Source organism: Ursus americanus, chromosome 3 (assembly GCF_024610735.1).
Source record: "Ursus americanus isolate L20-20 chromosome 3, mUrsAme1.1.p, whole genome shotgun sequence".
In the NCBI taxonomy this organism is placed as follows: Eukaryota; Metazoa; Chordata; class Mammalia; order Carnivora; family Ursidae; genus Ursus; species Ursus americanus.
In genome coordinates, this window is record NC_142129.1 from 23,298,929 (window position 1) to 23,316,876 (window position 17,948).

Genomic DNA, 17,948 nt, shown 5'->3' on the forward strand with positions numbered 1-17,948 from the left:
CTTGCCAGCCGGCTCATTCACTCTCCCCACCCGGGTTCATGCACACAGGCTCCAACGGAGAAGTCCAAGCCCCACATACCCCGAGTCAGTCGGTCGGTCTGTCTTTCTGTTCCTCATCCACACACCCACACACAAACTCCTTTTCTGTCCGGAAGCTGTGAATGGGACTGATGAGATGGGGACGACGAGGAGGAATACAGCTCAGTGTTCACCAGCTCCAACACTTCTTTCGTTTTCCTCAGCAAGGATTACCTCAGCCCTTTGGCTTTATAAAGAGGCCAAGACTTTGGTGAGACAACCCTTCCCTTTTGTTCCACGCCCCAGCCCTTACCCAAAGCAGGTTTCCCAGAGGAGCCCAGGTAGACCCTAATGCATACACGCTTCAGTTCCTGTTCTTAGTACCGCAGGGGACTGAGAGACAAACTCATTCATTCATTCATTCATTCTCTTTAAAACATTTTATTATGCTTACAATATATTAGCTGCTGAGGGGAGAGAGGTGAATGAGGTGGACATCAGCCCTGAACTTATGAAGTTGAAGGTCTTTGGGGGAAGGCAGACATTGAAGAACTAATCATATAGGGGCACCCAGCTGGCTCAGTCAGTAGAACCTGCGACTCCTGATGTTGGGGTTGTAAGTTCGAGTCCCACGTTGGGTGTAGAGATTACTTAAAAATAAAATCTTAAAAAAAAAAAAGGAATGAATCATATAAATAATTACAATAGCACTAACTACAGCTGTGAGAAGCTAAGCACAAGAAGTAAGTGGTATAATAAGGTTTGGCTTGCAAGGGGAAGTGGAACCAGAGGGATGGGGCCTGGGAGAGGCTGGCTGGGAGACAGCACAGCCCAGGCCTGTCTTCCCTCCTTCCCGGGCTCCCTGCACAGTGATGGATGAGGCAGAAGCCAACAGTTTATTTCCCCTGGAAGCCACGTTGCTGATGCGGTGCAGGGCACCACAACTCCCGCTATTTAATAAAGAACCCTGCGTGTGTCCTGGGTAGACGGATGAGCAAATATTCCTGACTGAAGCACCACGTGGTCTCCCTGATGTGAATGGATAGGAAGGGGATGGGGCTGAGGTTGAGGCTGGGAGACTGAGATGGGGGGGCGGGGGGGGGGGGGCGGGGGAGGCAGGTCTGAAACTCCGGAAGTGCAGAAAGGGTCAGCAGCATTGTTATCCACCACCAGGGGCACAGCTCTCCTCCGCATTGTGGGTGGCTGCTGCCCCCTGATGGGCATGGCACACAGTTTTGTTTTGTTCTTTAAGGAAGGTCTAAGCGAGAAGTATTTTAAACAGCATTGTAGGGGCATCCCAAAGGGGTGTTGGAAGAGCCTTCTTAGGGTTCTTTTCCCTGTGTACACGGCAGCCAGCACTGGGAAGCCCTCCCTATAGCTAGGGCCCTGAAGCTTACAGTTAAGCCTTTCGGGATAGAATTTTGATTTCTAAAGTGGAGAGGGGGCAGGAGAGGAGGAGAAAAAAAGAGGGAGGAATGTGGAATCCCAAACCGACTTTATTCAAATGCCCATCCCACTTCCTTTGTCTACTTGTCTTTGTTTATCCTGGATAGGATTAAGCCCATAGCCTTAAAAATCTGTTTTGTATTTCAGTACTTACTCTTCTGAGTTATGTGTGTAAAAATAACTGGCATTTTCTTTTGAGCATACATTATTTACTTGGAGCTAGGGCTTTATAAATCTGAAGTTAAGTGTTCTCCCTTTCCCCCCATTACTATCAACCAGTCATCCCATCCATCCAGAATGCATTGAAAGCAAATGGGGTTTGAAAAGAAACGGAAATTTACTTTTCACTGTACCTTTTGTACTTTTTGAATTTTCAGGTTATACCATTGAGAAGTTATTATTTAAAAAGTGCATTGGGAACTTTTCTCAGCTGGAACCCCAGCAGGGTGCTGCAGTCTTGCACACAAGTCAGTTCCTGAACCCAGTGGAATGGCAAATAGTCTCTGCCTTCCAGGTTCCCGGAGCACCCCGAACTCCTGCTGGTGGGTGGGATTCCTCAGCCACGGGTCTGTCTGATAAGCTGACCTGAGGGAAGGCTTTCTCCTGTCTCTGGGAGGACCTGTGTTCTGGGTCTGTGTGTACGTTATGTTTGCTTTGGGTGTGTTCTATTATCTTGCAGTGTGCATATTATGATTTATTTGTAAGTTTTTAAAATTAATGTCTGTCTACCCCCACTAGACTTTACTGTCCATGAGAGTAGGGACTCTTGTTTTAGCTCACCAATTTTATCCCTAGTGCCTGGTACATAGTAGGCGCTCAGTAAATATTTATTGAAAGAATGATTGTGTACGATCTGTGTCTGTGTGCGCTTTAGTAGATGTAACTTGTCCTGGAACTGTTACAGGCACGGTTACAGTTATCTGTTACAGTGTGACGGATGTCTCATATTCTCTGACAACATGAGAATCGCTCAAATGATGTGTGTGATGTATGCATGTATGTGCATTCTGGTTGCATTTTATACACGTAAACTGGGTGTCTGCGGTGGCACCAGAGAAAGTATTTACTGAATATCCAGTATGCGTCAGATCTCCGAACAAAAAACCACTTCCTCTGCCTGCCTTGGCACTTTGGGATCATCTCCTGGAAGTGAGATTTAAACTGGGTAGGAGCTGGCGACGCCAGTTTCCTACAGTGGCCCGGAGGCGAAGGGGACGGGAGGGGCAGTACTGGGACTAGGGGTGGAGCCCCGCTCAAGAAGCTCCGCCTCCGGGCATAACCCTCCCCCCCCCCCTTCCGGAACGCTTTTTTGCCCTCCTCACCATGTTTTCCTCCGGACTCTTTTGAGTAACGAGCACTTCCGGCATCTCCGGGCCACTTGGCGTGGTTGGCCTGTCGAAGCTAGGTTCTTGCCTCGCGTGCGCGGGCCCGGTTCGGTCGCGGCCTCGCGCGCCTCCGTTTCCCAGCCTCATGGCCGGGCTGACCCTCTTTGTGGGCCGCCTCCCGCCCTCGGCCCGCAGCGAGCAGCTGGAGGAGCTGTTCAGTCAGGTGGGGCCGGTGAAGCAGTGCTTCGTGGTGACTGAGAAAGGTAGGGGGCGGGGCTGTCGAGGAGAGGGCTGGGGTACCTGGGAGCGGGATCCGAGCGAGGACCCCCTCCCAGACTTCAGCAAGCCCTGTAATTCTTGACCCGCTCCTACGAGAAGGCGCTGGGAATTGAGTTTCTTTTCGAAGCTGACTCGGTTCTGGATGAGTCCATGGGGTCCATTTCTGAAAGTCAAGGCATTGCCTCAGGGTTACATAGCGCTTTCAGTTTACTATGTGCGCTCACATACAAGATCTTATTTGGTAACAATGTTAGCATTTAATATTTAATACAGTTAACATTTAATAAAACATCAGGAAGGCTTGAGACTCAGCTGATTGCCGGGCACGGTGCTGAATTCCGCACGTGTTAATCTCGTTGAATTTTCTCAACAGTCTTGTTGGATGGAGAGTCTTAGCCTCATTTTACAGGCAGGAATCTGGGGCTTAGGGAAAATTTGTTAACTTTCATTGAAGTTAGTACAGCTTGTAAGTAGTGGATCGCCCGACCCGGTGCTCCTAACCAGTATGTTACTCATTTACTCATTTATTCATTCGAATGTTCTTTGAAGGCGTACTATGTACTAGGCACAGTTGCAGGTCCTGAGGATGCAGCAGTGCACCAAACCAAGCCAAAAAGCTTGCTCTTAAGTCTTCAAGGTGGAGAAGACAGCCAATAAACAAGCAAATATATATAGTGATAATGGTGGCAAATACTAAGTAGAAAAATAAGTCAGGAAGAAGGGTAAGGAGTGTCTGTAAATGAATGTGGGGGGGGGGTTGTAGAGGAGTGAGGCATGGCCATTATCTAGAGATAGAGTAGCCAGGGAAGGTGTGACTGAGGTGAGGGAGTGAGCATGTGTCTCTCCAGGAGGAGGGGGCTAGGCAGAGGAAACAGCAAGGTGAGGAATACTGAAGAGGACTGTCGGTGTACTGAAGGAATAGCAGGAGAGCAGGGTGGCCAGAGTAAGTGAGTGAAGGCAAGGGAATTAGGAGATGAGATTCTAGGGTACCAGATCATGGAGGACCTAAAGGCCTTTGCAAAGACTGGCTTTTACTCTGAGATGAGAAACTACTGGTTTTGAATAGGGAGGAGTAAGTGTGATCTGGCTTACATTTTAAAAGATTCTCTGAGGCTGTCATTGGAGAATAGGACAGAAGCAGGGAGACCAAATGGTAGGCTTTTGCAGTAATCCAGGTGAGAAATTATGGTGTTGGACCAGGATGGTAGCAGTGGAGGCGGTAAAAAGTGATTGGAATATGGATATTTTTGAAGGTAGAACCGAGAGAATTTGCTGATGGATCAGATGCAGGAGTCAAATCTGATTCCCAAGGCTTTTGGCTTGAGCCACTGGGGATATTTACTTCTGTAATACTGCTATATGCCTCATATTCTGTGTGATGCTCATTGCATCACTATGAGAAAGGGTTGGCACATATTGCAATGAGGAAGAATCGTAAGGGTTTTAAATGTAAAGAAGCATTCCTTCCTCTTACCTAGACTTCAAGGGACACTTGAGATAGGCACCTGATGTTATATTTAGCTCCCTTCTAGGTCATCAGGCTTTCTCTGTAGGTGGCCACTTCTTTGCCTTTCAGCAGAACTGGTATCTTGTGGACCCCCGTTTCCCCCCATGATATCTGAGTATGTGAGTAGGCAGGCTGTGTGCTAATATTCCCTCCATCACGAGCTTCTATTTTGTTAATAACAGAGGCTAGAGTTGGGATTGTCCACATGGCTCTGATTGCTATATAAGCCATGACACCAGCCTGGTTCTTTGTCATTTTAAGTATAGATGCGGGTGAGTGAGAGAACGAGAGTGCACTACAGCAGCGTTTCCTAAACTACAGATCATTACTTGTTAGTGGGTTTTGAGTGGGTCATGACAACAATTTTTTAAATAGAAAGTATATGTATATATGGTAAAGGATTAATATTTATAATTTTTAAAAGATTTTATTTTTTAATTATTTTTTTAATTATTTATTTTTATTTTTTTAAAGATTTTATTTATTTACTCGACAGAGATAGAGACAGCCAGCGAGAGAGGGAACACAAGCAGGGGGAGTGGGAGAGGAAGAAGCAAGCTCATAGCGGAGGAGCCTGATGTGGGGCTCTATCCCAGAACGCCGGGATCACGCCCTGAGCCGAAGGCAGACGCTTAACCGCTGTGCCACCCAGGCACCCCAAAAAGATTTTATTTTTATTTGTTTTTTTTTTAATTTTATTTATTTGTCAGAGAGAGAGACCACATAAGCAGGGGGTGCAGCAGGCAGAGGGAGAAGCAGGCTCCCTGTTGAGCAAGGAGCACCATGCGAGACTGATCCCAGGACCCTGGGATCATGACCTGAGCTGAAGGCAGATGCTTAACCAACTGAGTCCCCCAGGTGTCTCTAAAGATTTTATTTTTAAATAACTGTACACCCAGTGTGGGGCTCAAACTTACAACCCCAAGATCAGGAATTGCATGCTCTACTGACTGAACCAGCCAGGCGCCCCTTTGGTTTTATATAAAGAATATATACATGTACTGGGTTCTACTATAAATTACATTCATTACTGTGGGTTTTCAAAACACTCTGAGAAACACTACTCTCCAGTGCTTGGTGGTTCTGTTCCAGGGAAGAACAGGCATTGAATGGGAATTCTCTTTTGGGTCCTCAGAATATAGCTGAGGTGTAATCTTACCTTGTATCCCATGTATGTGGTCTAAATCTAAACAAAAAAACAAACCCAAAACCAAAGACAACTCTATTCCCTTTTTATAAGACTATATACTTTTCTCTGCAGATAGTCAGGATGTGTTGGAAAGAGTGTTGCATTTACTGGGATGGGAAGGAGGGAGGGGTGTGGGATGAGGTCTTAGCAGTGGTGACTTAACCTCTTGAAGATGGGAATAATTTCACAGGATGTCGTGAGGATTCAAGTAAAATCAGAGTGCTTTGTGCAGACAAACAGTGAATGGCATTTGTTGTGAGTACATGCTTTTATTTTGGTGCTGAACTCCTTTATGTATTAGCTGCTTTGTTTTTGGTTGTGCTGATCAGGAAGGGCCCTGATTTTTCTTATTCTGATTTGTGACAGTGAGTGGGCAGGCTTTTTGTGAGGAGTCCCAAGAGAAAAACTTTGATCTCCAGATCACAGTATGCCTTCCGAGTGCAAACTCTCAACTTTAACCATTTATGTGGATCTGCGTCCTGTGTTTGAGGGCTTGTACCCTGAAGTAGGTTCGAGTGGAGTTGAAAAAGAAGCAGAGTGTGTGAGCTGTGTTTCTTCTTTGGGTAGTAGGCAGATGACCTGGTCTTTTTCTTTTTGATGCAGTACATGACTTAAAAATTTTACTACACAAAAGTGTTAAATCAAAAAAAGCGTACCAGAAAGGGCAAAGGTGAGTTACAGTTTTTATTTGCAACTGTTCATCTACCTGGTCCTAATATTCTTCTCTGTGGCCTTTATATTGGTGGAGTCCCGTGGAAAGAACATGGGACTAGTAATGAGGAATTAATTCAGTACTAACACCCTGGTGCATTAACCAGTTCACTTACTTTCCTCCATCTCAAATTATTCATTTGGAAAGAAGAATGGTAATATTCCTTTTACCTACCTTAGTGTGTCCTGAAGATGAAAGTGCGTAAGCGATTTACAGCTACTTTGGAAAGGTTAAGTTTGATATTGATTGCTAAAGCAATGTTTGCTGTATTGAGGTTCTTTTGTCAGGGCCTCGGGCATTCATTTCTGATCCGCTGCATTATTGCATTGAAGTTTTCAAAGGTACTTATATTTACCTTTCCCACCTTCTCTGGTGATGTTCCGTTCTATTTGACGTTGAGTTCTTTGGGGATATAATGCGTATCATGGATCCTCCGTATTCTCAGGATTATCAGGAAAGGAGGAAGAAGAGGAGCTAACCGTGAAGACACCAAATTAGAAGAGGAAGCCTGACAATTTCTGAGTGAAGTAGGGAAGGGGCCACTGATGCCAACTTTGTTTTTATCCCTCCTGAGAATTTTGGCAAACTGATAATAGGGTGGTCTGGTAGTATATCTGCTAGTTAGGACTTTGATAATTTACTGGTTTTTAAAAAAAAGAGAGAGAGAATTTACTGGTTTAGGGTTCTTGGCTTACGGTTCTCCCCCTCCCCCTTCACTGTTCAGGGAGTAAGGCGTGTCGAGGCTTTGGCTATGTCACTTTTTCTATGCTGGAAGATGTTCAGAGGGCCCTCAAGGAGATTACTGCCTTTGAAGGCTGTAAGATCAACGTGACTATTGCCAAGAAAAAACAGAGGAACAAGTCCAAGGAAAAGGGGGAAAATGGTGAGTTTCTAGTAACTAAAGGGAATTTTCCCTCAGGGTGAGGAAGGGGAGGAGGGGAAGGGGTGATGGGGGATAGCTTCTAAATTTAAACTTCCTTAAATTTCCTTTTGATGTCCCAAATCATCGTATGTATTTTATTACTCACTTTTGTCTTTTATTTAATTCTAACTTTGGAAATCTGGTGGTCCTGGGTGTTGTCATACTTAACTCTGTGGGAAATGCCTTTTTTTGCTAGTAGCTTCTTTCTTGTGATCTGGGCCTAGAGGCTGGATCACAGACTTATTTTACTGCCTCTTATTTTTTAGAAAATTCAGAACCCCCAGAGAAGGAGCTGAAGCCTAAAAAACCCAAAGTGGCAGATAAGAAAGCCAGATTAATTATTCGGAACCTGAGCTTTAAGGTGAGTGACCGAGAACACTAATACTACCTGTTCTGAAGGCTTTTTGTGTTCATTGGTGGAGCTCCTCACCAGCTATATTTGGACATAATTCCTTCTGGGCATGAATCTTAGCCTTGTTGAATACAGAAAATGGGCCTGTATAAACAATTAATTAAGAATAGTAAGTGTGAAGATGCCTCCTTTTGGGACACTACTACTGAGATAGGGAGGGGAAGAAGAGCTCTATGATATCTATCTTCTTTGTCTGTTAGATCCAAAGCAAGATGTCTTCTGTTCAGAAATGTTTGATGTCCTAGTCTCAAAAGTAAAAAAGGAGTGAAAGTATTCAAGTTCTTTGTGATGAACTTATTTAATGGTTGATGTTTCATGTTTATTTTCTGTGATAATATTTTTCACTTTGGCATCAGTGTTCAGAAGATGACTTGAAGACAGTATTTGCTCAATATGGAGCTGTCCTGGAAGTGAACATTCCCCGGAAGCCAGGTATTAGCAAACCTTCATTTTTTTGTAGATTAGATTAAGATTATTTATTATAGTGGTGTTTTCCATTTTACCCTTCAACTAACCAATATTTGAAAAAGAAATACAGGGGTACCTGGGTGGATCAGTCGGTTGAGCATCCGACTTTTGATTTCATCTCAGGTCATGATCTTAGGGTTGTGGGATCAAGCCCCATGTGGGGCTCACACTCAGTGCAGAGTCTGCTTGTACCTCTCCCTCTGCCTCTCCCCCCCCCCCCCGTCACCGTGCATGCACACACACACTCTGTCTCTCTCTCTCTCTCTCAAATAAATAAAATCTGTTAAACAAAATAGAAATACAAGGTTCATGTCATACTCTGTATGAGCCCCAGATGATATGATATGTATAAAGTATCAGGCACAATGCTTGACACATAACAAAAACTCAGAAATAGTGCTTATTCCCCCAGTGGCATTCTTAGATCAGAACTAGTTTTAGAAGACAAGTTATAGTTTGAGAAAATGCATTGCTCTCCGCAGGCTTGAGTCAGGCTATACTCAGCTAGAGGACAAAAGCTATTGCTTTGGGCAGGGGGCTGACTGGTTGGCAGAACTTGGGTCATCTTGCCCACCTAAGATGCTGTAATGTCCTTCTTGGTGTTTGTTGGCTCCCCACCTGCTGCCTCTAACTTCTTTGTACATTTGCACACAGATGGAAAGATGCGTGGTTTTGCTTTTGTCCAGTTCAGAAACCTTCTAGAAGCAGGAAAAGCTCTCAAAAGCATGAACATGAAAGAGATAAAAGGTAAGTTTTCTGTACCCATACCGTTCACCCAGATATTTCTGGTGTTTGGTGAATTAGCACAGTAACCCACTTTCTACATTTTCAAAAGGTGTTTGAATTGTTGAGAGTCTTACTGCTAACATAGAAGCTATTTGGTGAAATATTCCTAGTGCTTGATTGTAGGGTTAAACTTGAAAGAACACATGCCATTATTCGCTTTTCTTTATTTGGGCGATAAGTATGCATTTGAATGAAAAAATGTCCCTGAAATAATCACTGATAGATGCAGGTTGCTGTCCAGGGGATGTGGGTTTTGCAGGTTTCTTCGTCTTGGTTGTGGTCACTCTTCAGCACCCTGCAGCACCCGTGGGCTGTTAAACTGGCGGTGTTCATTTATTAGATGCTAAAGAAGGGCTTGGTTTGGAGACTTCGTAACTTCTGTGCAGAGTGCAGATTAAAGCACTCCGTTTTGCCTCTTGCTTAGTCTTACTAGAAACTTGCCTAACTGGAAACACCGTTCCCATTCTTTCTTTACTTTTGTACTCTCTCTCACCCCAGGTGTGGAGGGTATTGTAGAAAGGCAAAATAACTGTTTAAATTGATAGAAAGTTTAAGGGTTAAACAGGGTAGGCTACTCTGAGCTTTATTTCAGGGCCAGCATTCTCTGAATTAGCAGTTTCTTTTGTCTGTTTAGTTCCATCACTGTCTTTGATGAATAGGAAATCATTTATAAGAGATGTTAAAAAGAGGAAGACCTTTCTGATGCTGCTTTTCTGTCTGACAGGGCGCACGGTGGCTGTGGATTGGGCCGTGGCAAAGGATAAATATAAAAATACACAGTCTGCCTCTGCCCCAGGTAAGATGTGGTAGTATTGGGTAGGGGGGGTTGTGTGTCCTGGTGTGGGTATGGAAACAGCTCTACCTATGGTAAAATGTTAAGGGAACCTGCTTATCAGTAAGAATACTGGGTCAAAGATACCAAAAGCACAAGATTAATGGAAAGAATGAGACTGAGGATTAAGAGAAACTCTGAGTTCCTCAGAAGTGAGCCCAGAGCTGTTTGTCGATTCATATTGTACCGTCTGGTGATCTGGTCTCAAAACATAGGATCTTTTGAGTCTAAGCCCACTCCTAGGTGTGAATGTGAATGAGGAGTGGGACCTGAGTTCATCGTCCCCTCTGCTGGCTGTCCTTTCCAAACTTTTGATAAAATGATGGAATGTTAAGAATAAGGAAACTTAAAAATTGAGGTTTTTTTTTTTAAGAAAGCAGGTGGCTTTTAAGCCACTAGAAGCCCCGAGAACAGAACCCACCGAGGTGGAAGTTCATGGCTGGGCCCCCGAGTGGGCGTTGTGCTGGCTGTGGTGCACAATGGCAGGCTGTTTGTGGAGGCTTCATTGCTACTTCTCTCATTCTGAGTGTGATTAACCTTCAGGCTTCTGATGAATGGGACAGGCTTCCAGGGAATATCAGTGACGAGGGTTTTTTTGTTGTTGTTTTTGCTTTTTTTCCCTCATACTTTCTCTTACATACAGTAAGAAAAATACTGAGAAAAATACAGTTAAAGTCCTAGTCCCAAGGAACTAGGAACTTGGGGTATTAAGTTAATCTTGTCTAAGTTAATCTTGGATTCTAAATGAATTCCTAACTTTCTTTACCTCCGTGTGTAGGTGAGGAGAAGAGGCCTGAACCTAAACATCAGGAATTAGGTAAAGAGAATGGCAGGGAAGAAGAGGATACGGAAGAGGAAGAGGAAGAGGAAGAAGAGGATGACACGGAAGAGGAGGAGGAGGAGGAGGGGGAAGAAGAAAAAGAATCAAGGGTGACCAAGCCTGCACAAATTCAAAAGAGGTAAGCAGCTCAGCTTGTCCCAAGACAACAGAGGAGGATCTAGGCTTGTCTCTGGGAGGAGCAGTGATGTCTTCCCTGCCCCCATCACAGCAGAGGTGATGTGTTTAAGGAAGGTGGATAGACCCCTCTGGCAGCCCAGAACCTTAGTTCTGACCTGTGCCATTGCAGAGCAGTCCAGAGGGCCACACCTGCAGAGAGCAGTGAAGAGGAGCATTGTGATGACGACAGCGACCTAGAGGAAGGAGATAGTCTTGGTGGTGGAGAGGAACTGGCTCCGAGTGATACCAGCAGTGAAGAGCAAGAGGACGAAGGTTTGCCTGGGATCTTTGTGGACACCCTTACATTTAAAACCAGTTAGTGACAAATGTGCATCAGATCAGCGCACGCCTCTTCTAAATAGGACCCGAAGGTGTTCTGTCAGATGTGTGTTTCAGTGCTGAAAAGGATACCTTTAGATTGCTTCTCAAGGTTTTTGTTTTGTTTTTTAAATACGTTTGGAATGGTATTTGAGGGTTAAGATTCTAAGGGAATTTAAAACCTGGCTTAATGCTGAGGCACTCTTTCTCTGTTGCTTATCTAAGGTGAATGAATAACTGGATAAGCAGGATATTGTATCCTAACACCAGGAGGATTTTAAACAACTCTTATGCCTTGAGATGGATAAAGGACCCCTTGGGGCATTTTGTAAAACTGTAATCAAACCCTGTTGCCACCTTTATAAAGAATGTTGGACATAAACTCAACGCATTTATTGAGGGAGGCAGGCCATTACAGAATGAGGAATGGCCAGTAACTGGTTCTTTAGGTTAAGTCTGGCATGTTGGTTTGGCCGTATAAAAAATCTGAGGAAATAAGCTTTTCCCATGAGAGAATGGTAGACACCTTAGAATCAAAGAAGCTTCTGTACTGATGGGACTATGAGACCTTGCATCCAATAACCAGGTTCATCTGTCTCTTACCTTTCTTTACCTTGAAAAAATTATTGGGCCGATACATAATAATGACAGAAAATTAAAAAGGGTGGTGCAGGAGACTGTAATATAGAAAGAAAAGTTCCTCACCACTCCCCCCAAGAGTCCCTCAGAGTAACCACTGCTGTTTTTTTCATATCTTTCAGAAGTTTTTTATGTATATGTAAGTATATATGTCTATTTTTAAAAACAGTGAGTCTTCCTTGTACTCAGGTCCTCAGCCACTTAGGGCCCCTCCCCAGAGACAACCAATGTTAAAAATTTCTTGTGTATCTGTGTAATACTTTTATAAGCAAAAACACGTGCGTGCATACACATGTCGAATATAGTATGTGTTTGTGTATGTGAATGTGTATTTTTTTCTCCTCAGGTGTTCTAAATGTTTAGACTGTCACGACAGTATATATGAATGTCTTTTGTCCCACACCCTACCACATCGGATTTCATCCATTTTTTCGTTGTTGCTAATCTGTTGGAATGAAAAATAGTATCTTATTTCTGGTGCTGTGTTTTTCTTATGAGTAAATTTGAACATCTTTTCATGTATTTAGTTGTATATTCTTTGTTTACTTTTAATTTTGTTTTTTCTTATTCATTTAGGCAAGGTTTTTATATATCTAAAAGTTAGCCCCTTGTCATGTGGGTTGCACTACGTCTTTTTCACTTTGTTGTATTTCTTTTTACTTTAGATGCGCAAGTCTCAAAGAAAAAGAAGAGGAAATTACCCTCTGATGTGAATGAAGGGAAAACTGTTTTTATCAGGTACGCCTTTGTACCTTGAGAACTGCTGTTTGTGTTGCCCTCACAGGTTTTTCTTTTCTCCTTTTTGCTTTCTTCTTTTCTCTCTCTCTTTCTTTATTTTTGTAAAGATTTTATGTTTAAGTAAGTTCTGCATCCAGCATGGGGCTCGGACTCACAACCCCGAGATCAAGAATCACATGCTCCACCGACTGAGCCAGCCAGGCGCCCCACTCCCCTCCGCCCCCCCCCCCGCCCCGCAGTACTAGTTCTGTTAGGTAGCCCAGAAAATTAGATGCCTTTAAGACCATTAATGCATCTGGCCCTAGGAACATAGCAAACTGTGAGAATATAGGAGAATCAGAACTGCACACAGAAGATAAAGAGCAGGGGTCTCCAGATTTTATCCTCATTTACATTTCCTTCTTTGTAATCGGGATAGCACCATTTGGAATAAATCAGTTCTTCAGCTTCTAGAAACATCTTGCTTCTGGTTTTTGTTTTAGGGGAAGTGCTGGGTAGGGGTGATACCACTTGTCCCAGATAATTTTTCTCTATGCCTAACTTACCTTTTAAAGTAGTGACCAGGGGGCGCCTGGGTGGCACAGCGGTTAAGCGTCTGCCTTCGGCTCAGGGCGTGATCCCGGCATTATGGGATCGAGCCCCACATCAGGCTCCTCTGCTATGAGCCTGCTTCTTCCTTTCCCACTCCCCCTGCTTGTGTTCCCTCTCTCGCTGGCTGTCTCTATCTCTGTCGAATAAATAAATAAAATCTTAAAAAAAATAAAAAATAAAAAATAAAGTAGTGACCAGAATAAAATAAGGCAACCCATTTGTTTTCAGGAAAACTTAAGGAGGGAGTCAGGTGGAGATGAGTTTTATTTCATGTTGCCATTGCCATTTTAGTCCTACTGACTGTGGTACATTGGCCATTTCATAGAGTCAGGATATCTTCAGGACACCTCAGGCATGCGTTCTTATCCTTTCTTAAGTGCCAGTGTGTTAGGGCTATTTGGGTCTTATCTTAAAGATGTGTATTTTATTTTCCTGTACAGTCTTCTAAGATTATTTTTATTATACATGTAATTTATGCTTATTGTAGGAAATTTAGGAAATAAATGAGCAAAAAGACACAAAATATTAACCTTAATGATTACTCAGAGACACCTGCACACATGCCCATATCATAGCTGTTTACAAAGATGAGTTTAGCCTCCACAAGCTGCGCTGTAGCCCATTTTTTTCCTTCATGGCTTGTCTCTTCTTAGTTCTTATTGTGTTGTTTGGAAAGGCCGTATAAATAATTTTGTATTTGTAGAGGATGCTGTCTTATAGGAAGGAAATGTCATACTTGGGAGCCTGTGACCTTAATACCAAGGATACCATTCCTTACTATTTCTACATCTTTTTTTTTTTTTTTTAAGATTTTATTTATTTATTTATTTGACAGAGATAGAGACAGCCAGCGAGAGACGGAACACAAGCAGGGAGAGAGGGAGAGGAAGAAGCAGGTTCCCAGCTGAGGAGCCTGATGTGGGGCTCGATCCCGTAATGCCGGGATCACGCCCTGAGCCGAAGGCAGGCGCTTAACCGCTGTGCCACCCAGGCGCCCCTTTTCTTTTTTTTTTTTAAGATTTTATTTATTTATGTGACAGAGAGACAGCCAGCGAGAGAGGGAACACAGCAGGGGGAGTGGGAGAGGAAGAAGCAGGCTCACAGTGGAGGAGCCCAATGTGGGACTCGATCCCGGTACGCCGGGATCACACCCTGAGCCGAAGGCAGACGCTTAACGACTGCGCCACCCAGGCGTCCCTATTTCTACATCTTTTAATGAAACTTAGGAAAGTAAAGGATGGGAGAGTGAAAACTATACACAATGAGACAAATTAGAAGAAGTGACAAATTAGAAGAAACTAGGACATGTGTTATTGCAGAACATCTTTTTTGTCTCGGTTACTTCGTAAGATGGAATTATTTATGGGGTTGTTAACTGAGTATAGAGAAGAAAAATTATAAATATTTATTGGGGACCGTTTTTTTGTCTCTTTGTTTTTACCCTGGAAGGTTGTGCATAGCTGGGGAGATGAAGGATCTTTACAATGTATTAAAATTCAGTAGATCAGAATCTTCCAACATTTATAATCCCATTGAGAGAAATAAATGCTTTTCTTGTTTTGCATTTAAGAGCTAGTAAACTTTACTGTGTTTGCTTTTGAGTTATTATTTTAAGGATTTTCTGACATTTGCAAAGTTTTAACTGAAACCTGGATTTCACAGCAGCACAGAGAGGAAAATGGGTAATCAAGAGAGACAGACAGACACATGTACACACTTGACTTTTCTCATTAGCCTGCTGTGAATCTTTTGATTGTAATAAGAGAAACTAATTTTGGCCAATGTAAATGAAAAAGCAGGTTTGTTGGATGAACATTGGGTGGTTCACAGGATCAGAGCTGTCAAAGAGCAAACCTTAAGAAGGAGATGAAAATCTGGGATGTTTTGGGCCCCAGCTGTAAGAGGCTCTGGGAACATTCACTGCCTTTTTTTTTTTCTTTGTCAAGGCAGAACATATATTCTGTAAAGTGCGTTAATCTAAATGTACAGCTCAGTGAAATTTTTCATGTGTATATATCCATGTAACCACCACCCAGATCAAGATATAGGACATTTTCTGATTTTCACTTCCCAAAGTTTCCTTTGGGTGGGGTACTGCTATTTTGAAATGAATCTGTGTCAGCAGCTTCTGGCCTTTGTTTACATCTGTTCAAGTTTGAAATTCCCGGGGGAGAGAATCTGATTGACATAGAAAGGCCAGTTGCTTATGGCCAAGGGGCAGAATCACACATCAGAGGCTGGGCCACTGGGGGCCTCCCCTACGTATTGGTGCTATTCCTGAACCACAGAGGGTGGTCATGAGTATCACTCCATTTGGTGTCTTACATTGTACTAGAACACAGGAGCTCACTTTAGTAATTGACTTTTTTTGTGACTTGACTGTCTTCCGTAGAAACCTATCTTTTGACTCAGAGGAAGAAGAACTCGGGGAGCTCCTCCAGCAATTTGGAGATCTTAAATATGTCCGTATTGTCTTGCATCCAGACACAGAGCATTCTAAAGGTACTTGTCAGCTTGTCAGGCCCTAAAAAGGTGGAGACTGCTGCCATGGACACTGACTAGGGTACTTGAGAGTGTAATGTGTGCCGTCCTGAGGGGTCTACAGTCCATCCGGCCCAGGTTTCTGTGGTCCATAGAAGCACCAAGGACATTCTGAGGTTGTCTTCCAAAATATCAAACTCAGCATCTTGAACGGTGCTGCCAGCCACAATTTCGTCTAAGCTTTTTAAGCCCTTGCTTATTTACTTTAGGGTAATGAATTCCATTTGTTGTTCTCCTTTGAATTTCAAATGTGATAGCATCTCATGGGTATTAATCATTCCACATTGCTTGAAATTACTGGGATCTTTTTCAGTTGCTTTTGTTAGAGATGGAAGCTAACAGAAATTTTGTTGCACTGGCAACAGTCAGAAGGAAAGCTGTATATAGCAGGACTGCTGCCTTAGATTTTTTTCCTAAAGCTATTTCTTTTGAACTTTGAAGGATTGGCCCCAGCTCATTCTAGTGTACTGTTGTCAGGGGAGCAGCGTCTTTTCAGTCTACCCGCTATCTTTGATTTCGTCAACTGCAGTCATTCTCCTAAAGCAGCGAATTCTTAATTCATTCTGATTCTTGCTTCCTTTGAGATCTAGCAAAAGCTATGAACCCTCTCTCCAGAAAAATGCCACTTCTGAGAGTTTGTGGGCTTTCTGGAATCTGTTCAAGGGTTAAGAACCTCTGTTCTAAACTTTACTTTCCAAATGGATGAGACCTGATTTTGGTTTTTCCTTAGCCAAAAAGATATAAGTAGGGCAGTCTGATGGAAAGAAAGCTGAACTGCTTCCTGGAGATTAGGGATCTAATTGTAGCTGAGCCATAGACCAGCTGGGTGATTTTGGCAAATTGTTTAACCACTGCAGGCTTCAGTTTCTTATCTGTAAAATGAGTAGGTTCGACTGAAGTAAACAATGTGTCTTCAACTCTAATACTCAGGTATACTTCTTGGACCTTATCCATTTCAGTATGTTTTTCTAAAAATGGGCAACTAGAATTGCATAGAATGTTCCTAGTACTGTAGGATGTTGCTTTACTTTGATATCTTTTGTTTCTTTTTGAGTGCAGTAGTCTGTTGGGTTGGTATTTTCAGAATGTAGTCGATAGTTGACTTGCTCAGTCTCTTTCTCAGTCTATTAATATTAGCTGAGAGTTAATGATCTTAATAAGCATAGTTTTCATTGTTATTTTTTAAGATTTTATTTATCCATTTGTCGGAGAGAGAGAGAGAGAGAGAGAGAGAGCGAGCACAAGCAGGGGGAGTGGCAGGCAGAGGGAGAAGCACGCTTCCTGCCGCAAGGAGCCTGATGCGGGACTGGATCCCAGGACTCTGGGATCGTGACCTGAGCCAAAGACAGATGCTTAACAGACTGAGCCACCCAGGTGTCCTGCATTATTATTTTTTTAATACATTTTTTAAAGATTTTATTTATGTATTTGTCAGAGAGCAAGCACAAGCAGGGGGAGCGGCAGACAGAGGGAGAAGCAGGCTCCCTGCTGAGCAAGGAGCCTGATGCAGGACTCGATCCCAGGACCCTGGGATCATGACCTGAGTTGAAGGCAGACCCTCAACTGACTGAGCCACCCAGGTGTCCCAAATACATTGTCTTTTTCCAGCTCTTATTAAATTTTTTTGCCTACTCACACAACCTTGGCTGCCTCCTACCATTTATCCCTGTCAGCATGCCATTTCGCTGTCTAGGAGAGCTAAAAATTATCTGTAGACTTTTAGGGAAGTATTAAGACTAAACCCAATACTGACCCAGTAATTTCCAGTGTTAAAATACATTTAGAGAGAAGTACCCATTTTCTTCATTTTGGATGAATAAGCTCATCTGACAATTAGAACATTTTTTCCCCATCTTCCTTTCTTTCCGTATTATTTGTCTCTTCCTATCGAGTGTCTATTAATGCCAGACACTATGGTAGGTGCTAGCAGCCTAGAAACATGGCCCTTACTCCTGAGGCATTCCTTCTGTTTGGGAAGATGCCACCTGACCAGCGCTGTAATAGATGTGATTGGAGGCCCAGTGGATGGGGCACTTGGCCCTACCTGGAGGAGTCAGGAAAGACCTCACCTAGATGGTGACTCTTGGGTTGGCCTGCCATGTGTGTTGTCTCAGTCTGCTGCCATTCATTCTTGTAGGGAACAAAAAATCAATGCCTCAGTAGCTCTAGGAAACATGACCTTTTTTTCATACATGAGGAAATGTTTAGATTTATATAAAGGAATACTA

The 17,948-nt window shown here is 43.2% G+C and overlaps 1 protein-coding gene across 1 annotated transcript in view; it reads left to right on the top strand.

Moving 5' to 3' along the window:
* Positions 1-2,808: 2,808 nt before the first annotated feature.
* Positions 2,809-17,948, top strand: part of RBM28 (RNA binding motif protein 28) — a 30,308-nt gene continuing 15,168 nt past the window's right edge. The window contains exons 1-10 of the mRNA XM_045792713.2: positions 2,809-3,052; positions 7,201-7,359; positions 7,665-7,759; positions 8,167-8,242; positions 8,933-9,025; positions 9,789-9,860; positions 10,675-10,855; positions 11,024-11,166; positions 12,516-12,588; positions 15,572-15,681. Coding sequence (XP_045648669.1) covers positions 2,935-3,052; positions 7,201-7,359; positions 7,665-7,759; positions 8,167-8,242; positions 8,933-9,025; positions 9,789-9,860; positions 10,675-10,855; positions 11,024-11,166; positions 12,516-12,588; positions 15,572-15,681 — 1,120 coding nt within the window. The 5' untranslated portion in view covers positions 2,809-2,934. The remainder of the gene's footprint in view (positions 3,053-7,200; positions 7,360-7,664; positions 7,760-8,166; positions 8,243-8,932; positions 9,026-9,788; positions 9,861-10,674; positions 10,856-11,023; positions 11,167-12,515; positions 12,589-15,571; positions 15,682-17,948) is intronic.